At 43.4% G+C, this 23,050-nt stretch overlaps 3 protein-coding genes across 7 annotated transcripts in view; 2 read left to right on the top strand and 1 right to left on the bottom strand.

The window, feature by feature from the left end:
• Positions 1 to 34: 34 nt before the first annotated feature.
• srr (serine racemase) lies at positions 35 to 3,621 on the bottom strand. Of its 2 annotated transcripts, none has more exons than XM_035147387.2 (7): positions 3,449 to 3,621; positions 2,784 to 2,961; positions 2,509 to 2,690; positions 1,854 to 1,984; positions 1,163 to 1,311; positions 975 to 1,064; positions 35 to 518 (listed from the first exon to the last, which is right to left on the bottom strand). In XM_035147387.2, exons 1-7 carry the CDS (start codon positions 3,602 to 3,604, stop codon positions 277 to 279), a joined length of 1,128 nt encoding a protein of 375 aa, XP_035003278.1. In that variant the 5' UTR covers positions 3,605 to 3,621; the 3' UTR covers positions 35 to 276. The 2 variants fall into 2 exon arrangements, with proteins under 2 accessions (XP_035003278.1, XP_035003279.1); XM_035147388.2 differs by having other exon boundaries at positions 3,427 to 3,495.
• On the top strand, positions 3,581 to 8,058 carry trmu (tRNA 5-methylaminomethyl-2-thiouridylate methyltransferase). The gene is made up of 11 exons (XM_035147386.2): positions 3,581 to 3,774; positions 3,899 to 4,064; positions 4,737 to 4,843; positions 4,969 to 5,091; positions 5,190 to 5,362; positions 5,487 to 5,540; positions 5,695 to 5,761; positions 5,969 to 6,069; positions 6,273 to 6,417; positions 6,564 to 6,646; positions 6,808 to 8,058. Exons 1-11 carry the CDS (start codon positions 3,693 to 3,695, stop codon positions 6,955 to 6,957), a joined length of 1,251 nt encoding a protein of 416 aa, XP_035003277.1. The 5' UTR covers positions 3,581 to 3,692; the 3' UTR covers positions 6,958 to 8,058.
• A 1,708-nt stretch (positions 8,059 to 9,766) lies between these two features.
• Positions 9,767 to 23,050, top strand: part of celsr1a (cadherin EGF LAG seven-pass G-type receptor 1a) — a 90,189-nt gene continuing 76,905 nt past the window's right edge. For all 4 annotated transcript variants that reach the window (XM_035147308.2, XM_035147307.2, XM_035147309.2 and 1 more), the window contains exon 1: positions 9,767 to 13,518. In XM_035147308.2, coding sequence (XP_035003199.2) covers positions 9,984 to 13,518 — 3,535 coding nt within the window. In that variant the 5' untranslated portion in view covers positions 9,767 to 9,983. The remainder of the gene's footprint in view (positions 13,519 to 23,050) is intronic.

Consider the following 23,050-nt stretch of genomic DNA (forward strand, 5'->3'; position numbering starts at 1 on the left):
TTTCTGAGGACATAAAATATTTACATAGTCAAAATAAAATGACATGAGATTGTTTATTAAAATAGACTATATTTCCATACATTTCAGAAAACCAACCTTTCATTGAAATTAAATGTGTATTGATTTACTTGAAAAGTGCCACTTTAAATGCAAACAAAGAGATGCAGCATAAACTCAGTTTATCATTCGATTAGTCCTTGATTTCTTCTGAGCAGCAAAACATTGGCTCAAACTGGTCAGGATCAGTCACATGAAGAAGAGCTGACAGACGTCTTGTCAATCTGGGAAGTTCGCGAGCTCGTCCTTTCCGATGTTCCCTCCGCTGAGGATGCAAACGACGTTCTTCCCCTCCAGCTCAGGGATCTTGTTGTTAACGATGGCAGCGAAGGCAGCAGAGCCAGACGGCTCCACCACCAGTCCTGACCTGTAGAGGGTGGGCACCGCCGCCTGTATCTCCTCATCGCTCACCAGGACGATCGCCTCCACGAAGCGCTGGCACAACTCATATGGAAGCCTGCCTGGGAGCCAGAGTTCAGGATCAGTGACATTCATTCAAGAAAAAAGTCAGTTTTTCAATCACCAAGAACAAAATACTACTATTTTATATTGGCAGAATATTATGATAAGACAATTTGTTCTTGCGTCTTTCACAAATAATGAATATTACATTCTGACGACCATTTTACCATTTCTATCAAAAAATATGAACTGATTGATTTGTACAGCCCATGTTCACAAATTACAATTTGTCTCATAGGGCTTAACAAGGTGTGACATCCACTGTTCTTAACCCTCGACTAGAGTAAAGAAAAACTACCAAACAAACCTATTAACAGGGGAAGAAAACTGTAGAAACCTCAAGGTGAGTCACATGAGGAGAAACACATGAAGTGCAATAGATGCCGCGTGTAGCAGAGCACAGCAACATAATAATATTTGCAACATTCCTGACCGAAAGGTTGACTTATTCTTACCTGCAAAAGGTGGTGCAAGACCTGAGGCGATGCTCTTGGTGTCCATCCCCACTGGTTTCTTCTCAATGAAGCTTTTGTACATGGTGCAGGCTGAGTTTAAACACAAACTCAAAATCAATGTAAAACAAAGTGTGTGACTGCTGATGTCACGGATGAGTCTTTGAACACAGCTGTAAGTGAGTTTTTACCTCCTTCTGGTTCCACACCGTAGATCCTGGTCTTTTCACAGCCTGACAGTTTGATGGCAGCAGCTACACCGGCCAGCAGCCCCCCACCACCGCAACACACCACCACCACATCAGGCTCACAGACCACCTCCAGCACCTCCATACCCAGACTGCACACACACACACACAAAACACACACACACAAGAACAGATAATAGACTACAGTGTACACAATAAGCTCACAATCTGAATCCCAAAACATGTGCACATCTATTTCTCATTTAGTGGTCTAATTGCTGTAGGGACAAATGATTTGCTGTACCTTGATGTTGAAATTTTCTGCTGCAGAATTCTGCAAATTGACCTACTACTCTCTCTGAATTTGAGCCGGAGAGAATGATTAGGATCATTGAGGATCTGCTTCGCCTTTCATGTGCTGCAGTTTGGCGTGATCTTGAGGTTGCATATTTCCAATGGTGCAGAGTGGGAAGGACAGAAGGACAGAACGCACTGCAGCACAGCTTTGTAGTACATCTGGAGGATGCGACGGTCTGCTCTAAAATGATTCAGTTTCCTAAGAAAGAACATCCTCTGTTGTAGTCTTTTAGACTCGCTCCCTGCACATTCATTACATTTTAAGCGATTGTCAGACCAGCTCAATAATTCACCCTCAATCCTGGTGGAATGAATGTATGAAGTACAATGAGTATACCTGGCATGTCCCGCTATCAGATCCAGGTCATCATATGAGTGCAGGAACGTCATGTTGTCCTCCTGAATGCAGCGGTTCACCACGTTCATCAGACTGGAGGTGGGAACTCGCTCAACCTCGACCCCAAAGCTCTGAGGACGAGAACAAATGAGTTCAAACCTATCTGAAGGAATGCTCCAGAAAATAAAAACAATCTCACAATCTAAAAATTGGTATTCATAGTGCCACAACTTATGATGTGGAAACACGTCTGTAGTTAGAAAGAGCCATACAGTTTTCTGTATGAAGTGTTTTAAATTGAGGTCTCATAAGTAAAATGTAAGCAGGGTGGAATTGTAATGCTATGTGGGTCTTGTATTGGTTCCATTTGATACGTATTATTTTCCACTGTTAGCATAGCATATGAATATAAAATGAAACCTTGCTTCTTTAAATTATTTCAAATATAATTTTTGAAGGTTTAAGGGAGAAATCGAGCACATGCTGATAAAACATAAAATAACGTAAATATCTGAATCCCTTTCTTGACCTATTACATCTTGTGATTTATATTTAGGTTTGTTTAAAAGTAGAATTAATATGTGATTCTTCAGGTTTAACCTCTGTTGTCAAATCCTGCGTCTGTCTGTCTGTCAGTCAGCAGATGACCTCTGACCTGTATGAGGATGGATCTGGAAACTGGGGCAGTTTCGGGCATCACCACCTTGCCCCTCGACCCATAGTGTTTTGAAGCGTATGCAAACGATTTCCCATAGTTCCCTGCAGACATGGTGACAAAATGACCGCCCTCTGGTCTCCTGGCAAACTGATTGGCCACCCCTCTGATCTTAAAGGACCCTGTCAATCAAAAAACATGCGGACACAAGTGTCACTACATCAGCTCAGGACTGCAAGAAGACATTTGTGAGTGAGAGTCCGAGTGTTTCCCACCGGTTCTCTGCATGTTTTCCAGTTTGATGTGAATGTTGCAGTCGACGTCGAGAGGCAGGGTGGTCTGGCACCAGGGGATCATAGGAGTGTTGATGACACCCAGGGGACTGCGCCGCACCGTCTCCCTGGCGTCTCTCAGCAAATCCAAGGTGACGGCATCTGCCGACACCTCAGCCATCTGTGTCAGAAACACAAACGTCAGGAATACCATTGTATTGTGTGGCCACCATTTTATTTATCAATCAAATCATTATTATTATTATTATTTTTATTATTATTATCATTGTTATTAATGTTTTATTAGCTATCCCAAGCCCTAATAAGCCATATTATTATATATAGTATATTAATGGGTTATAACATCATAATAGTCACTGTATTTTATATATTATGTATCTATTATTCATATATTATCGTAAGAATTTCACTTAACACTGAAACTCTCATTGATCCCCTGCACAAAATAGCTATAATAGTATTTATAGTTAAAATATATACAATTAGTCTGAAGGATTTTAGTTAGTTAAAAATAGTCAGGTGAACAGTTCCACACATTCCTGAGCACTTCTACATTTATTAAGAAGAAAAAACAAAGTCCGTTAAATGACAAAGCGTTAATCACATAAAAAGTCGTTGAATTGACGTGTTTAGTGTTTTTTGCCGACCTTATGTTTTCCTTGGACTTTTCTTCTTCTCTGAAAAACAAGCGAGAGCTCCGCGGTGTTTACGGTGTTACAACATCTGCGGCCCCCGTCACCGCTACGGTTCCGGTTTGAGTGGTGTTTCCAGACGGAGGTTATAATCAAACGGACCCTAAACATGGCGGCTTCTGTGTGTCAATGGTATAAACTGTGTAAACTTGCCTGAGCTGAAACAACAGTGTGTTAATGATGACTTTACTTTGAAAACATGGGTTTGGTGAGGCACGTCGTGTGCGCCATGTCCGGCGGCGTCGACAGCTCTGTCACTGCTTTGTTACTCAAGAGAAGAGGTGAGAAACAACAACAACACACAGAGAAATAACAAGCTAATGTCAAATATTAAGAAGTAAAACATAAAAAGTCAAAGACTTTCAGATGTGGATCTATTTTCTGACTGCTGTCTCTCATGTGAAGGCTTCAGTGTGACAGGGGTTTATATGAAGAACTGGGACCCTGTGGATGAGAGAGGAGTGTGTTCCACAGAGAAGGACTGTGAGGACGCCTACAGAGTGTGTCACATCCTGGACATCCCCTTCCACCAGGTGTCCTATGTCAAAGAGTACTGGCATGAAGTTTTCAGGTATTTGCCATTTTTCTGCTCCATAAAGTTAAGATGTCAAGGTGAAATATGTCACAACAATCGATAATCATCACAATAATTACAATGAATGTCAGGTCAGGTCTTTTGAGTTTAGGCAATTACAAATGTTGTAACCTTTTTTGTATCGTCTCGTGTGACACTAGACGATACAAAAAAGGTTTTAAGAAGAAAAGGGTTAATACAAAATACAAGAATAAATAAACAGAATAAGAAATAAGAGTTCAAATAACAGCGGCCGTGGCAAACAGGAAAGTCTTCAGCATTGATTTTAAATATAAAATTGTCAGCTGGCCTGCAGTTCTCCTGGAGACTTTAGAGACTCATTTTTGCTCCTGAGTGAAGATTGTGATTTTAAAATCTCTTTAATGACAAACACTTCATAAACAGCAAAACATTTGACAAATCTTAGGTCGATCAGTTATGTGTTATAGCTCCTCAATGTGCTTGTACAATACATAAGTTTTACACTGATTTTTATTGGACTTTTGTTATAGTGTGCTATTGATGTAAATTATATTGTGATGATTATTCATATTGTTTTATTGCACAGCCCTAATTTGCCAATGCTGTAATATTGAGTCACCCTCTTTTATTATTATTATTGTTGTTATTGTTTTTATACATGTCACATCTGTCCTGTTCCATTTGCAGTTATCTGTTGAAAGAGTATGAGAAGGGCAGGACACCAAACCCAGACATAGTTTGCAACAAGCACATCAAATTCAACCATTTCCACAAGTATGCCATCAACACTCTGGGTATGTTGTCATCACAATGATCATACACTGATTCTCTGCTGTTTAACAACAGTTTGACTTGTTTCTTTTCTTCAATTGATTTCCTACCAATCAGTGTCAAATACTTTTAATTTCTATTGATTAAGGTGCGGATGCCATGGCAACAGGCCACTATGCCAGGACGTCACAGGAAGATGAAGATGTCTTCCAGCAGACGCACATAGCTCCGTCCACCACGCTCTTCAGAGATCGATTTGAGATCAGAAATCGTAAGTGGCTCCTGATGTCCAGCTAAAACTTAGCAGTGATGGTTTTCTGACTTTAAGGTCAGATCCTCCAACTGACGGTCCGTGTTCTGTCCTTTCAGCGGCGAGGTTGTACAAAGGAGCAGATCTCCTCAAAGACCAAACCTTCTTCCTCAGTCAGATCTCCCAGGATGCCTTGCGACAAACCATGTTCCCGCTCGCTGGACTCACCAAGGAGTTTGTCAAAAAGATTGCTGCTGAAGCAGGGTTTCACCACGTTCTGAAGAAGAAAGAGGTACACAACCAACAAATGATGTAATTAATCATCAGAACAGCATACAGGGGAAATGTTTTAGAAACACATTGTATTCTAAATAAGTGAATCTTGTGACTTATCTGAATGTGTTTCTTTTTGTCAGAGCATGGGCATTTGCTTCATCGGTGAGAGAAACTTTGAAAACTTTATTTTGGAGGTGAGAAAACTAAAATTCATCGATTTGTTCCACATCACAATTTTCCCTGGGTTTTTTCCTTCAGTGTTTCCTTTGCTTTGGACCAGAGCCTCTGTTTGTTAATCAATTATTTGAAGCCATAATTTCTAAACATACATGTAAACTTTGTTTTCAGTATCTAGAGCCGAAACCAGGGAACTTTGTCTCCATTGAAGATGGGAAAGTAATGGGAACACACAAAGGTTTGTAGTTCAGAGACTCTCAAGTTGTGAACATCTCTGCTAAAATCAAGACTTGTGTATGTGTGGCTTTTACTATCTTATGTTAGGCCAATTAAAACAAACCTAAAATCCCTGTTTTCTGTTTATATACTATCCACTGTGTTCTCGTGTTTAATCTCCATCCTGTCCTGTGACTTGGTGTTTTCCTGATTGTTTGTGTCCACGCAGGCTGGTTCACTCTGACGCTGGGCCAGAGGGCGAGGATAGGGGGGCAGAGAGACGCTTTGTTTGTGGTGGATAAAGACATTACAACAGGAGACGTGTTTGTGGTGAGATTGTGGAAATATCTTTCTTTCCCTCTGTTGTAGCCTCCATTTAGACCAGACTAGATCTACAGATCTAGATTTAGAGTTAATAGGTGCTTTTGTCACTGCTGATTTCTTCATTGATTTTCAAACACAACATGCATTTTAGTGATTGTTTTTTCTCTCCCTACACATTTACCTAATCCTGAGTACGTTGTGTTGTTCAGGCTCCGACGACAAATCACCCAGCTCTTTTCCGTGACACTGTGCGGACAGACCGCTTCCACTGGCTCACAGTGGACCCGCCCCCTGAACTTGTCAAGACCCAGATGATGGATTGTCACTTCCGCTTCATCCACCAGATGCCGCTCAGTGAGTGTTGTGTTGTCAGCGTCTGTAGACAGTGGTGCGGAGTAACTAAGTACATTAACTCAAGTATTGTATTCAAGAACATATCTGACAAATATTTTAGTTGAGTATTTTCTTGTTGTGTGACTTAATACTTCTATATTTTCCAGTTCCCTGCACGGTGACTCTGAACATGAACGGCTCCGTCTGGATCTCACTCTCCCAGCCAATCAGAGCTCTGACACCTGGACAGGTAACGACTCACACACCAGTTACAGAATACAGTGTAATCGCTCACGGTGATGCTGTTACACCAGTTACAATAACAAAATATAAAAAAACATACATACATTTCCTTTGCTTTATATGTGCAAATTATTTTAGTTTTTCCTTGTGTTTGACTTTCTTCCCCAGTTTGCTGTGCTCTACAAAGGGGACGAGTGTCTGGGCAGTGGGAAGATCACCCAGCTGGGGCCCAGTGAATACACACTCCAGCAGGGCCGAGAAAGGTTGATGGCAGCGGCGCGGCAAAGGGAGGAGCCGACCCCTGAACCGCCCAGCTGAGAAGACCTCATAGCTGCAGATGTGGTCTGTCCGACACATTAGGTAGAGCAACACTGTTCATGAAAACAGGCCTTAAATGTCCCCCTGGAGGCCAAACCTAAGTGGCTGGGAACAGTTGATTGTGTTGTTTAATGCTCAACTTTGACATCTCAGCAGTGTTGAAGACACAGGAACAAAATAGTTGATTTCTGTGTCTGTATCTGCTCACTGCTCAGATATATCTTCCACATTCAAGGTGTTTTTTTGTTTATTTGGGCTAAAATAAGATGTGTTTTTCAAAAGAAATCACCCCAAAAAGAATAGAATTCAAAATCAAGATCATCTTTTTAAAGAATTAGTCATATTTTATTTTTGTTGTTGATTGAAAAGAGTCCACAAACTCAAGCTGCTACTTGGAGCTTTTTTTTTAGCTCTTCGTGATTCTGGTGGGATTAGATGTCAGCCAACAAGGCGACATGTGGATTTACAGATGTTGTACATGACGATGACACAGTCTGGTGGAATCAGACTAATCTGTAAATTAAAACAACTGTAATATTTTTGTTTATGTGAAATCAGATTCAAACCTCCCTCTCTTCTTTTCTCACTGTCACTCATGTTCATTCTGCCTCTGAGCCGACTGCAGACCTCCACAGCATTTTTTAAAATATGTGTCATGACACTTAAAGCTGCATCCAGACATATTATCTGATGTTGACAGCGGTGATCAGTAGTAATCGGTGACTCTGCGTAGTTCTTTGATTCACTGTCACAAAATGAGACAGTTTTTCTTTTTGTTTTGTTGCGAATTGTCTTTACCCTTTTTTGTGTTTTCTCCTCTGATGTGAAATTCTGTAAAAAGCCAATTGATGGTGAATATAGCGGAAATACTTTCCTCAAAACATGACAATTTAAAAAAACTAAATATGTGTCTGCCACGTTTAGAGACTGTTTTGTCAAATAATTGAAAAAAAATAATGACATTTTAGTGTTATTACTCAACTGTTTTATAATTCATATTGATTCCTTGCTAAAAATAATTCTAGTGCCTTTTCAGTTACTGTTGCGATGTTGCTGTCAATCGGCGTAACTGTAAATAAGTGAATAAACCGAATAAGTTTGTGTTTACTTGTTTTCGTTGACCTTAATACTTAACAAAAACCCTGAGCATTTTATTAGGAACAACTGTGCTTCTGTTTATTCATGTGGTTATCCAGTCAACTTTGGTGAGCAGAAATTATTGCAGAAAGCACAACATGTCGAACCTTGTGGCGGAGGCAGAGATAAGGCAGAAGACCGTGTCTGATGCTGCAGTGACAGAGACTCACCAACACTGGACAGTTGTAGACTGAAAAGAAGCCTGGTCTGTATTTCTGCTGAGGCTGCAGGTGGTAAAGTCAGAATCTGGAGTCAACAGCATGAATCCATGGACCCAAACTGGTGTAAAGATTCCAGGCTGCTGCTGCTAGTGGTGTAGTCGTGTGGGTAAAGGAATCAGTCGAATGCTACATTTTACTTGACCACTTTCATCCCTTTATAGCCACAGTTTACCATTCTCTCCCTGCAAAATAATTCTTCTTGTCGCAAAGCAAAAGTTGACTCAACCTGGTCAAGTTCAGAGGCCTCATCATTCACCAGATCTGAATCTGACAGAGAACCTTTGAGTTGTGGTGGAACAGATGTGTGCAGCTGACAAATCTGCAGAAATGATGGGATGCATCATGTCAACATGGAGCAGAACCTCAAAGAAATGTGTCTGACCTTTTGTTAATATGAAGAACTTGAGTGAGGGAGGCTGAACCCAGTGATTAGTACAGTGTTTCCAATAAAGTGCTCAGTGAGTGTCTGTCCTCAGATAATCTAGTACTTAGAAGGTTATCCACAAGGGGGCGCTATTATACAAGGTTATTCTCCAGGGTGAACCTGTCATTCTCTAATATGCATGGATTTGCATAACAACATGTTGCATATTTTCATTAAACAAAAAACAGTCAGGTCAAAGCAACATTTGACTTTAATGTGTCATCTATTTTCCCGGAAAGAGATCTCTCTTTTTTTAAACTTCCTCTGTTCAGCATAACACTGTATTTGTGTTTGTGGAGAAAAACAAATGGGGCTCAAACGACTCTAATAACTATATGAAATAAGAGTTTTTCTTTAGTTTTTCTCCATTTAAAGAAGTAAAAAACAAACAATGCTGTAATATCAAAAATAATGTAACAACAAAATTACAGAAAGACAGAAAGAAAGAGTAAATGTCTAAAAAGTGAAGAAATTGTCATCTCATACTTTCCACTATAACTGTTTAAGCTCAAGTAGAAGAAACCCTGTTGATTTTCTGAGCAAACTTTTTCTGTTCGTGCGTGATGATGATGATGATGAGATCTCCCCATTACAACACATAACAGAAGAAATAACACACTAATAATTCAGTTTATTAAATTGTATCAGTCCTATGTTTTGCTGAAAATAGTTATGTGTTGAAGGTGTGACAGTGTGACAGTTGTGATTCATGGGGCTGAAAATAAGTTTACAATTTTCGAAGGCTTTGGACTTGTTAAACTACTTATATGTCTTATTTTGAAGTCTTTTTAATAAAGAGTTTGGGAGGCATTAGAATTTTTTTCCCCTCCAACTCTAAGCCCATTGTAATAACAATGCACTTGTGCGCATTGGGCCACTTCCCTAAATCTCCATGAGAAAAAGAATAAAGAAGCAGGCCCCCCACACACACACCCCTCCACCCCTCCCGTGAAAGCGTCCCAGAGGGGGAACACAGCAGGTTTATGGTAATAAGCTCCTGAGGAGGAGGAGGAGGAGGAGTGGAAGATCCACGGAGCCATTTTGTACTCATTTTAAACTCAGTGCTGGTTAACGCAGCCGCCGCGCGCCCTGGATACGCAGGCACTATGGATACCGTGCGTCTTTTTCCACGCTGAAACTTCACCATGAGGGATAAAAGTAAAGCGCGGTGTCGGGAAAGTTAATGCGCTTGTGGAGGTGTTTCAGTGAAGTTTAGTGTGGGTTTTTTTGGCAGCTTTACGAGCATGGAGCCACAGATGTATTGGATGTGGGTTTGTGTCCTGCTCAACGTGCCGCTTGCGAGGTGTCTGGAGATGCGCCTTTCGGAGACTTTACAGCCCGGGACCGTCCTGGCAAACCTGTCGCTGGGACCTGGATGGACTTATAAAATTGACAGGACTTTATCCCACAAATTCCCCCAGAGCCTTTTCCAAGTGGGGAGGCAGGATGGGGTCGTCCGCCTGTCCCGAGAAGTTCAGTGCGCGCACACACTGAGGAACCCTGCGCCTGTTTATTTCAGTACAGGTTCCTCAACATCTGGGGACGTCGTTTTGACACAGTTCAACGTGTTTGTCCATGGCCGAGACTGTTTTATTAAATACAAGAGAAGGAAAGCGTCAGGTAAGCCAGACATCCTCATAAAACACCTTTATGAAGTGGATTCAACTTCCTGCTTACCCGCAGGTAAAGTGCTGTTGAATGTAACAGAACATCTGCCTGCTTTTACGCGCAACATCGCTTTTTTGGACACTGAATGCGTCGGGAGAGACTCGGTTGCAGTGTTCAGACGTGGGGATTTATTCTTGGCCAGGGACTTGTGTCTTGGGCACAGAGGACAGCCAGAAGTTAACTTGCACTGCGCCTTGCACAGCTCCCCAGGCGGCAGACTCTCCGTGCAGCTGAGCCTGACACTCGTTAAAGTGCCCAAACCGCATGGATCCTTGTCAGAGACTGTCCAGGAAAAGTCTGGCAGAGTGAGCCGCAGGGGAAAGAGACAGGTAAACACGTCTCCCCAGTTCCAGCTCCCCAACTATCAGGTGTCCGTGCCCGAGAATGAGCCTGCGGGAACGCGCGTAATCACCCTGAAGGCCACTGACCCGGATGATGGAGAGGCAGGGAGGCTGGAGTACAGCATGGAAGCCTTTTTTGACAGCAGGTCCAGTGACCTTTTCCATATTGATTCTCAGACAGGGAGCATAACAACTGTCCAGCCCTTAGACAGAGAAGTCAAAAACACCCATGTGTTCAAAGTCACAGTGACTGACAGTGGCACTCCAAAAAGATCTGCCACTTCTTTCCTCTATGTCACTGTAAGTGACACTAATGATCACAACCCGGTGTTTGAGCAAACTGAGTACCGCGTTAGTATCCGGGAAAATGTAGAAGTGGGTTTTGAAGTGATGACAATCCGAGCCACTGATGGGGACTCCCCCTCCAACGCCAACATGATTTATAAAATTGTGAACGGCGAAGGGGTCAACACTGTCTTTGAAATCGACCCCCGCAACGGCCTGGTCAGGATCAGAGAAAGGCCTGACAGAGAGACCTGGTCCCAGTACCAGCTGATTGTGGAGGCCAATGACCAGGGCAAAGACCCAGGCCCCCGCAGTGCAACCGCCACTGTCAACATTTCCGTGGAGGATGAGAATGACAACTACCCGCAGTTCAGTGAAAAGAGGTATGTGGTAAAGGTCCCAGAGAATGTGGCAGTCAACACAAAAGTCATTCAGGTGGAGGCTACGGACAAAGATGAGGGGAACAACGCCAAAGTCCATTACAGCATCATCAGTGGGAATGTTAAAGGACAGTTCTATATTCACTCCCCCACTGGTGTGATTGATGTCATCAATCCTCTGGATTATGAGATAATTCGGGAGTATAATTTGCGGATTAAGGCACAGGACGGTGGGAGGCCTCCGCTGATAAATGGCACAGGAATGGTGGTGGTACAGGTGGTGGATGTGAATGACAACGCCCCCATGTTTGTGAGCACACCTTTCCAAGCTACTGTGTTGGAAAATGTGGCCATTGGTTACTCGGTGATCCACATTCAAGCCATTGATAGTGATTCAGGAGAAAACGCTCGATTGGAATACCGGCTCACTGACACCTCACCTGGTTTTCCATTCACCATCAATAACAGCACAGGCTGGATCACTGTGAGTGTTGAACTTGACAGAGAGACCACCGACTTCTACACCTTTGGCGTGGAGGCAAGAGATCAGGGGATGCCTCAGATGTCCTCCTCCGCCAGCGTCAGCATCACGGTGCTTGATGTGAATGACAACGTGCCCACGTTTACAGAGAAAATGTACTCGCTGAAAATCAATGAAGACGCTGTGGTGGGGACCAGCGTGTTGACAGTTACAGCTGTGGATAGAGACGCGAACAGCGTTGTCACATATCAGATCTCCAGCGGCAACACCAGGAACCGATTCGCCATCACCAGCCAGAGCGGTGGCGGTCTCATCACCTTAGCCCTCCCCTTGGACTACAAACAGGAACGCCAGTACGTCCTGACAGTCACCGCCAGTGATGGAACACGCTACGACACAGCTCAAGTGTTCATCAATGTGACGGACGCCAACACACATCGGCCTATCTTCCAAAGTGCCAACTACCAGGTGATGATCAGTGAAGAAAAACCAGTGGGCTCCACTGTGGTGCTAATCAGTGCAACGGACGAGGACACGGGGGAAAATGCTCGCATCACTTATGTGATGGAAGACAATGTTCCTCAGTTTAAAATTGACCCGGATACAGGTGCCATCACAACACAAATGGAGATTGACTATGAAGACCAGGCCTCCTACACGTTAGCCATCATTGCTAGAGACAACGGCATCCCTCAGAAATCTGACACCACATATGTGGAGATTATCATCCTTGATGCTAATGATAATACTCCTCATTTTGTCAGAGATATGTACCAGGGGTCTGTATTTGAAGATGCACCTGTCTACACCAGTGTTCTCCAGATCTCTGCTTCAGACAGAGACTCTGGGTCGAATGGCCGGTTGAGCTACACATTTCAGGGTGGCGATGATGGAGAGGGGGATTTTTTCATAGAGCCATACTCTGGTATCGTCAGAACAGCTCGCAAACTGGACCGGGAGAACGTTGCTGTGTATAATCTAAAGGCCTTTGCTGTAGATAAGGGAGTTCCACCTCTAAAAGCAGCTGTTTCCATTCATGTTGTAGTGCAAGACATAAATGACAATGCCCCAGTGTTTGAGAAGGATGAGCTGTTTATTGATGTGGAGGAGAACAGCCCGGTCGGATCCGTCGTGGCCCGGATAACTGCTGCAGATCCCGATGAGGGCACCAATGCTCAGATCATGTATCAGATCGTAGAAGGAAATATCCCTGAAGTTTTCCAACTGGACATTTTTAACGGTGACCTCGTTGCACTCACAGATTTGGATTATGAGATCAAAACAGAATATGTCATAGTGGTCCAGGCCACCTCAGCACCACTAGTGAGCAGGGCCACTGTTCACATCCGCCTGGTAGACATGAATGACAATCGGCCTGTGCTGCAGAACTTTGAGATTATTTTCAACAACTATGTCACCAACAAGTCTAACAGTTTTCCATCAGGAATAATAGGAAAAGTACCAGCCCATGACCCGGATGTATCGGATAAGCTACGGTACAAGTTTGAGTCTGGAAATGAGCTACGTCTACTGCTGTTGAATGAGGACACCGGGGATCTGAGGCTGAGCAGGGATCTGGACAACGACAGGCCCCTGGAAGCACCCATGACCATCTCTGTTTCAGGTAGAGTTCAATTTTCTTTTCTGTTAACCTGTGTGCATGCTATGTGTTTTTCTCTGAGGAAATTCTAACTTTTCACGTCAGTTACATGTGTCTGAACCTGCAAAGAAAAATCGATTAAGCGGGTTAAAACGGCAAGTCACATGTGGTGACTCATTGTCTCTTTTGTCACCACGTGTTGTGTATCATTTAACTGCAGAGTCGATGAAGAATTCTCTGTTGAATAGACACAGGGCAGGTTTTGGCTGTGTGCTGTTGACGGTATGTTCAGTCAGTGTTTGCTGGAGGCTCTCTGCAGGATCCGGTTGTGCTGCTTTTATGCCATTCGGATGATAAATGAATTATGTGCAAGTGGTTGGTTGGGGTAGTAAAAAGTGCTATTAGCAGGGTGCCCTCATAACTGAACCGCTTTGTTGTTGCAGATATGTGGGTTTCTGTCACAAGTAGGAACTCACACATGCATATGGTGCAAGCATATGCACACTCGTGATTTACCCCCCTGAGAGCCCGTATTGGTCGCACTCTTTGAGGAGCCAGGAGTTTTTCGGCATTTTGCAGGTGCGCTGCAGGGGTGTGGATCAACATCTTGTGGCAAGATGTTTCGCTAATGTTGCTTTCCTTGCTTTACAAAGTTTTTTACAAATTGTTCACACTTGAGAAGTGTTAAATGAGGTTTCTATATCAAGTGGTTTGAATCAGAAGGCGTGTGAGTTCATGCTACAAGGTCATGCACAAGGAATTTCTGTTAAGTTGCTTTTCCTTCCCCCACAACAGAAGCAGACTTTGTTCTTTTAAGTTAAAGATTAGACAAACGCAAACACTTGGAAATTCTCACACCTAAATTGGCAAGTTAACAGCTACAGTCCAGTTGCACACACACAACACACACACACACACACACACACACACACACACACACACACACACACACACACACACACACACACACACACACACACACACACACACACACACACAAGAAAGCACAGTGGCATTAATCAGGCAGTCAGAGGCAGGCAGGGTAAATCCAATACCCTGACAGAATAACTACCTTGTCACATACTGACAGCTGGTTGCCCAACCTTTCTTTCTGTCTTTCTCTCTCTCTTGTCTCTCCCTATGTCTGTATTGGTTGCTCTCTCTCGAAGCACATTAAGCAGAAAATGGGCAAACGGCCCAACGCAGCCCTCCTGCTCTCGGTGTCATCCGATCATCTCTCAGAGCTCGAAAATTCCAGCATATCGCACATAAAGTGAGAATACAAATGAGCTGCTGTGGACATGTCCGCACCACGGCAAACTCACATTCGCAGCACAAAGTCAAGCCTGTGGTCATTTTATGGCTCTGGATATATATTGTTTATGACTTTGCATGCATAATCTTTTTTCCATGCCCATTCTTGGAAACTTTTGGCAACTTGAACATCTTTCTTTGATCACATTCTCTCCCAGTGTCTCTGGGCTAGTGACAGAAACATTGATGGGCATAATGCAGCTGTTCCTTCGCTCGTCTTAATGTTCGAGTTAATGCGACACACGGTGGTGCATCAGGCCGTGTTAGGCTTTCACCAGATGTCTCTCCTTTTACCTCTGACAGGATTCTTGCTGAAGTATTTGTGGCTTCCCTTTGTCTCGGAATAAAGACAGAGTCTCCTCTTCTAAACGCCTCTCATAGTTGTTAAAGACGACCTGCGGAGCATCTGAAGAGGCAGTTACTGACCACAATAGTTATGGCCCTCATTCAGCGCCTCTGCATTCATGTTCGTCAATAACGGTTGACAGTGCCTGAAGTATCCCTGACAACAGTGACCTCACGATAGTCCCAAAGAGGAGTGGACATCATTAGTTGTAGCCATGTCCACACACATACACATGCATACAAGTAAGCACGTACTTATGCACAATTGAACGAATGCACACTTAGATTGAATAACAGCTCCGACCCCCCCTTTCCTGGTGGCGCACTCTGATGTCAAGTGTTAGGTAACCATTACGGCTGAAGTCTTGACCTTTTAACCTAGTACTCCTGGGAGAGGAAAGCGTGTGTGTGTGTGTGGGGGGGATTGGTGAGCTAACAGCGCCCTTAACAAGCACTAAGAGACAAGACTGGTTGTGTCTCACTTTTAATCACTCTCTGGCTTCCCTGGATGCCCACATTTTTTGTGGAGCATTCAGTTTAATGGCGTGTTTGTTGTCTGTTTTGACCTTTTCTCTGTCACCATCTGATGTAGAGGCTTGTTTCTCATAATATTTAGGTTGGGCTGGGTCCAAATTATCCTCAATCTGGGTTAGAGTCTGGTTTTACACTTATGGATCTCAGATCAATACCTCAAGTAGAGTGGAACCAAAAGAATTAAAGGTATGACATAAACATTTGTTCATAGCTGCTTGTTAATTGACAGTCCATCATGCTGCTGACGATGCTCTCTCTATTAGGGTCTTTTTAGGTTGACTGCATTTCAGATCAAATCTTATTATCCCTATCTGTTTGTCCTAACTGTGCTTGGAACCCTTAGGTTTGAATCTTTTGTTTGAAATGTATGTTGAGTTCAGGTAACTTTTTGGACCCAGGAAGACCTTTAGTCGGATGCAGACTCACCAGTCCTTGCATTTTTCCCCTGTAAGATCAGCTGGCCAAAATCATCTTTATCAGCTCATTATGTCTGCTCTTGAGACCAGCGGGAATTAGCTCCATCTTTTCCCACAAACCCTATTCTGCTCTGAACAAAACTCCAATTATCTACTAAAGTGAGAGTTTGGCTTGTTTGGAAAGGGCCCATAACAAGCTAAAGGTGCGGAAATCGCCATCTGCTGCAAAATGACACGTTTTTTTCTTGACATCCTTTCAATGAAGGTTGAACCGATGCACTTCTTGCACAGGTGCTTTTATTCTGGCGAGCAAAAGGCCTGAGAATGTTTCTCAAGCCCTACCCTGAAACACAAGAATGCCCCGATAACTCCTGAGATACACTCACTTAACACACTCTGCTAGCCACAACACTGTTGAGTCTGTCCTCGTTCTCACTCCCCCTCCGCTTGTGTGGATGTGTGTGTGGAACTGTAGCTCAGTGGTTTGATTCCTGAGGGCTATGTGTTCTCACTGTAAGAGCTCTTATCTGCGCTTGTTAAATTTCACTTAAAACCTTTGGAGTTTTCACTCTGTTTTCCAAAAGATGAGTATCTGTCAGTTTCTTTTGACGGCATTGAGTGTCACTGAATCAGAGAGGTGCAGCATTTCAGTGCACTGCAGCTTCATCCCTCCCTCACAGCCAGAGCTGACTGTCAGGCCCACAATGCTTGGCCCAAATTTACCAGCACTTGACTGGCCTTTTAAAAAAATAAGATTTAGCAGTCTGCAATCCAGAGAGAGATTTTCTAAAGTGGCGATAAAAAAGAAGGCTTGATTTTAATCAGCCCTGAAGGGACTTCTGACCTTTGGGGAAATTTGGACATAGATTTAAATTGATCCCAAGGAACCAATCAGAGTTGATGCAGTTCATGGCCACTGCACAAGGGTTCACTGTCAAAGTGTAGATTTCTAAAAGTATTAAAAGAAGCAGCATGCTACATGTGACAGAGGAGAGTGTCTCATTAGTCAGTAGGTGCAGAGTAGAGAACAGAAGCATGTGAATGGAGATCGTCTGTGATTACCCATCTCCCTCTGAGTGTGATTCTGCCTTTTTTCCTGTTGTCACATTCACATGTTTGTCTTTTGCATATGATTAATGCAGCAGAATGTTGTCCTGGTCCATTGCTTTCACAACAACAGCAAAAATCTCCAAAACATTCAGACAAAGGTGGGAGCCTGAGTAGAGCATGCAGGAGGCGGGCCATGACGTGTAAACACAGCTGCGCAAAGCACAGAGTTTTGGTTTACTGTGCCGGTCCTTATCGCCAAAAGCTCTCAAATCTCATTGTCTGTACAAGCGGACATCTTTGTAAGTGTCCTCCGTGTGTGGCACCTATTTTTCATCGTTCGATTTTTGTATTTTTCCCATTTCACATCTGTTTGATTGTTTGATCATCTACAAACCGACTCTTTCACTTTTGACATTTTCCTGGTGTATTCTCACATGGGACATTTGAGCTCTCACATGAAGACCGTCCAGATCATTTCAGGAAAATGTTCGGCCCTCAGTGCATGTCTGAAAGCAGATGATGTTGCATGTGTCTTTCAGGGCAGGGAAGGCATTTACGAGCAGTGTAATATGTCCCCGCTACCAGCTTAGTCAGACATGTAGCTGCCACATTCTTGAAGTTTTGTGCTTCCTGATATGCAAAAGGCATCCCCTAATGTGCACTTGAGATTTTTTTTCTAGGCTGATGTGTGTTTTTTCCTTCGAGTTCAAACTGCAAATGTTAAAGCTTGCTTGAACTGGCTATAGGTGGAGTTGTGCTGTGATTGTTACTTAAATGATTAGAAATGATTGATGCTAAATAATGTTTTCCACCCTGGCTCTGATCTCTTTCCTTACCCTGGGTGAGCGGGACAGCGTGCTGCTACATGCAGTTATACCCTCGAAACGCCCCCAACCCCCCTTTTTCCCCCATGATGCTTTGCTTCCAGCTGCTTCTGCGTTGGCTCTTAATCCAACACAAGGAGCAGCATAGCTAAGCTTTTTAACATTTCTTTTCTCATCCGTCCCCCCAATACACACCTCCTGTGCTTTCTCTCACCACTCCCTCTCTCACTATTCTTAATTGGATTTCCACTGTGACAAAAGAACTTGAGCTCAGCTGAGATAAAATGCAATCTGCTGCTGAACTTTCACAGAAAGACCACTTGATAACATGCCAGTTAAAACTACAGCTTTGTCATTTATAAGGAAAGAAAAGTATATTACTCCGTCTTTATGAGGCTCAATTACACTGGAGACTATTGCTTGTGATGCGTTGATCTCTGTATGAAATCATTAATTTCATCCGGCAAGAATCCTTCCTCTCTTCTCTCTGCATCCCTTTTTCTTGGCGTTCTTTTGCTTTCAAAGTTGGCCCCTTGACTCACTGTGTGAGTCAAGGGGCCAACCCTTTCCTGGCGCCCTTCTATTCCAGTTTTCCCATCTTTTGCTGTATGTTCTGACTTGAGAAATGTGACTCCTCACTGGAGCGCAGGCGTGGCAGCGATGCGCAGACACAGATGGTGATGCCGTTTGACCTCTCATGTGTGAGATCAAAGCAAGACATGGGGTTTTACAAAGATATAACCCTTTACTTTTCAACAAGACTTGAGCCGATGGAGAAAGTGGTTGTAGTAAAAGGGTGTGTGTTCAAAGGAGAGATGTTGTCGATGTGGCTTTTTGTCTGTATATTGGTTTTGGATTGCATGGAAAAATTAATGTATGTTCTCATAGTACAAAACCTTCACCTATTTTTGACCTCGCAAAAATCAACATTGTGTAAATAATATTCTCCATAGTTTTCTTCTTTTGACAGAAAAAAGACTCTAATCTGACCAAAGTTGAATCAGCGACAGATTCAACCGTGCTCTAACTTAAATCATGGTGTGTGTGTGTGTGTGTGTGTGTGTGTGTGTGTGTGTGTGTGTGTGTGTGTGTGTGTGTGTGTGTGTGTGTGTGTGTGTGTGTGTGTGTGTGTGTGTGTTTACTTGGTTGGGGTCTGTGTGTCTCAGCCGTATCTACAGCAGCTCATATGTTTTGCTGCTGTGTCGGTGTGAGATATGCTGCCATTCCAGGGCTTGGCACCCTCAGTAACTGATATCAGGAGATCCCGTTCATTCCTAAGATATCACACACTCCGGTTTGGTTACAAAATTTGCCCCTCACCTCATTCCCCTCCGTCTCCTCCCTCCCTTCTACTACATAAATCTTACAGTTCTGTCCTCTCACCTTCAGTCTCATTGTTTTTCTATTTGTCTTCCAAGTCCTCTCTGTACATTTTTAAAGAAGGAACCTGTTGCCCGTCCCTACTGCTTTGTGTGTTGTTCATGTCTCTATCAAGTCTTTACCCATTACCCTGTCTTCATGCTAAGCTAAGATAATTGGTCACGTTTTGTAAAGACACAAGCTTTATTTCCTCACTGCACTCTCTCCAAGTCGGACTGTTCCTTTAAGGCATTTTGTGTTCTGCAAATGCTCAACATACAAAATACATGTTAAATGTTTTTTGCACTTTATATATTTTAGCACCAAAGACTCAGTTGAACCGTGGGATGTTTCCTGGGTTGGAAGCAGGGAAGGAGAGTTATTATAGAACACTTGCAGGTGTCTCCATATTTGTGTGCTCAATGAATGGGAAAGGAATCACATTCATGCTTAATCTTGTACATCCACACTGTGCTTGAGTGTGTGTGTGTGTGTGTGTGTGTGTGTGTGTGTGTGTGTGTGTGTGTGTGTGTGTGTGTGTGTGTGTGTGTGTGTGTGTGTGTGTGTGTGTGTGTGTTTGCCTTCAGGCTGTAGTCTAGTTTGAAGCGTAAATACCACAGGACCGGTCACTGTTCCAACTCCACTGATGTCTGAAAGCTCAACTACAGGGTAAAGAGACGAGGGACGTTTAAGGATCCAAGGCTGTCTTCTAATGCCGTCACTGCGAGTGAGAAGCATTATTTATAGCCACACTCGGACTGTGGGTTGGGTGCCCCCAACAACTCCCCCAAGAGAGATGCTTCCCTTTAATTTGTGTGAAATATGATTTAAAAGTGTTGAAGTCCAAAGGTTTTGATTCACAGGAAAGCATGGTAGTTTTGAACATGTAAATCCTTCTTGCCACAAGCAACATTTTTCTTCCCACACACTTAATCCATGCGCTGCTGTCTCCAGATCAGTGTTTTTATTTCCAGCAGGAAATCTCTCTAAGCGTTTCGCTGGGTTCTGTCGCTGGATGGAAAGTGAGCTACAAAGTGTGGTAACTTCCCATCACGCAAGTGTGTTTGTTGTGGGGATTTCAAAGAGAGGTTGTTTGTTTGCAGACACCTATGCGTTGGGCTCGGGCTCAGCAAGGTAAGGGGGGTAAAAGTGGGGGTACGAGAACGAGGCTTAGTTTTTTCATGTGGTGTGTGATAATACTTTGGATTTTTGCAATTTCTTTTTAAAACATTTGAGTGTATAATTGTATTTTGTAAGTGTGTGTGTGGATGTCTGTGCTGTGTTGTGATCCTCATCCAGTTATACACACAGATGACACACACACCGTTTCTCCCCTCACTGTCACACGGCCAGGGTTATCTCTCGTTTACATGCTGCAGGACAGTGATTTCACCACTCAAACTCCAACAGGTTTTGGGTGGTGGAGGGGTCGTATTTGATTGTAACCTGACACACCTCTGTCAGCCTCTTGTTCCAATTCATTCCCTCTCACTCGGATGGCGACACAATACTTGTCTTTGTCTCCCTCGCTGTGGAGGCAGGGGAAGCATCGCGGCTCGCAGGCAGCTCACGAGTGTGACATTACATGCGTCATGATGCACGATGACCAGCTGCTGGAATGTTAAGTGGTGGCAGTGGAGGTTGAGTTTGGTGGGCCCTGAGGGTGTAGCTATACAGTATGTAGCTAGAGTGAACGGCGAGTATGACAGTAAGGGGGGAAGAGGGAAAAGAAGAGAAGGAAGGGGGAGATAGGGAGACAGCTGAAGCCTCTTTTTTGTGTGTTGGCCAGTGTTCATGCCGCAGGGCCTCATGCTCAGTTACTAATTTTGGCTCATATCTGATTTTGTGGGATGTAGTTTATGTTGCCCGTAGGAACCTGCATGATGGACTGAAAGGGATGTCTTATGATGCTGTTGCAGAATATTAACTTATTCCAAACACATCCCTGTTTATCTGCTTGTGGCTTTTGCTCCATTGTTTTGTCCTCCTAATGCAAACTCTGGCTCAGGCGAACTGCTCTGGTGCCACATGTGAGTGACATGACATTTACTTGCTGTCAAAGCAGCACTAACAAATTTAGACTTGAGCATTCAAATACCAGTCGTGTGTAGGTTGCATGCCATGAGGTCAAATTTTATGCGGATGCACTGTAAACATGTGTTGCCCATGGAAACAAACATACATCAGTTTGAGTTGGATTTTTAAGTTTCTCTGGTTACTTTATAAATGGTTTGGCCTTTAGCTCCATCGTTGACCTTTTTACTTGTGGAAACCAGACTTTACCTTGATGAATCCCGGCTGGTCCTCAGTCTAGACCGAAGACCAGGGGAAGCAAAATAGTCACCATTAGGGCCCCTACGATGATGAACTACCTGTCTGAGGAGCAACGGTCACTTGTCTCATTGTATTTAGCTTGCTGCTTCTTGAAAAGCACAAATTAGGCACATAACAGTCCTAAAAGCTCCTCATCCAGGACATAGAGAAAAAACATGAGGTATTTTTGAGATTGGATCGTAATAAGTATCTCCCAAAATGTTTAATTGTCTTCTAAACTGACTCATCTCCATCACCACCCTATTTTAGTATACTTTGCTCTTCAGGGTGTACCCGAGCACCTCTGTCCTGTCACTTTTTCTGCCATGCCCTGTAACTTCATATCTTACTAATAAAGAAATCCTTGCTTGCGGTGTGATAGTTCTATGCGTGATGCATTGGGCTGCGATCTTCTCAGCTATTAAGACTTGGCATTGGCTCTGACAATGCAGGTATTAGAATGAAATGTCAGACGGCTTAAATGGATTGAGGTCACTGGCAAAAACAAACCAGTATCTGTTTAACGTCAAAGTACTATTGCTTAATCCAGAGCTAAATAAACAGTTTCCCTTTTGCAGAAACATAGTTCAAACACCAGTTCCACCATATATGGAACGTTTTTTAAATAAGGACAATCCCACTAACTTTCACATTGTCAGTAGCTGAATTGCCTTTTTGTTCTGACTGAGTGAACCGCCACCTGTCATGAATCTGTTGCTTCTCGGTCGCTTGTGGTTTTGTCAGTATTCAAGCCTCTGTGTTTTATAACTTATTCCAGTGCTGCGCTCGCTCTTGCAGCCCCAAGTGAAGCCCACTCTCAGTGAGGCTGAACAGCATAAGTTGTGCCATGCTGTGTGTAGCCCATAGACTGTATACAAATAAGTTGTAGCCACATGGGGGTTAGATGTTAATGTATTTTTTCTCCAGTGTGACAGAGGCTTAATAAACACCTAGTTAAAACCGACCAGAATAGCTTTTTGAGTTACAGAACTTTTCTAAGAGCAACTTTCCCGGAAACTGACACCTTCCCGTAAATGCCCTACTTCAAGAAGTCCTTGATTGGGGCTTGATCGCTGATCCTCTGTGAATGTTGATCTTGGACTCCACAGAAAGACTTCATGCCAGATTGTGTTCTCAGAGGTGTCAGTTTTAGTCATTCCCCCATCACCAGAGAAGGAGTTGGTGACAGGTGTAATCTTGACAGTTAATAGCTTGTGTGTGGGAACTTGTCGATACCCGCCCAGCTCTCAAATTGTTGTCCCTTTTATGCCGTACTGTCTGTCAAACAGCACTCGACATTCTCAAAATGTTATCTTTTGATTCGTTTGGTTTTGTGTATAGGTTACAGGTGGTGTAGATGGATCTGTGGTTTCTGCTTTTCCCTCTAACATTTATTACTGA

Source organism: Hippoglossus stenolepis, chromosome 22, assembly GCF_022539355.2.
Source record: "Hippoglossus stenolepis isolate QCI-W04-F060 chromosome 22, HSTE1.2, whole genome shotgun sequence".
Lineage (NCBI taxonomy): Eukaryota > Metazoa > Chordata > Actinopteri > Pleuronectiformes > Pleuronectidae > Hippoglossus > Hippoglossus stenolepis.

Excerpts from the sequence above, each read along its gene's own strand:
- trmu (XM_035147386.2), top strand. The coding sequence starts at position 3,693 with ATGGGTTTGGTGAGGCACGTCGTGTGCGCCATGTCCGGCGGCGTCGAC. Across the intron at positions 5,541-5,694 it reads TTGAAAACTTTATTTTGGAG|TATCTAGAGCCGAAACCAGG; the intron begins GTGAGAAAACTA and ends CTTTGTTTTCAG. Across the intron at positions 6,418-6,563 it reads CATCCACCAGATGCCGCTCA|TTCCCTGCACGGTGACTCTG; the intron begins GTGAGTGTTGTG and ends TATATTTTCCAG.
- srr (XM_035147387.2), bottom strand. The coding sequence starts at position 3,604 with ATGTTTAGGGTCCGTTTGATTATAACCTCCGTCTGGAAACACCACTCA. Across the intron at positions 2,691-2,783 it reads GGAAAACATGCAGAGAACCG|GGTCCTTTAAGATCAGAGGG; the intron begins GTGGGAAACACT and ends TTTGATTGACAG. Across the intron at positions 1,065-1,162 it reads CGGTGTGGAACCAGAAGGAG|CCTGCACCATGTACAAAAGC; the intron begins GTAAAAACTCAC and ends GTTTAAACTCAG.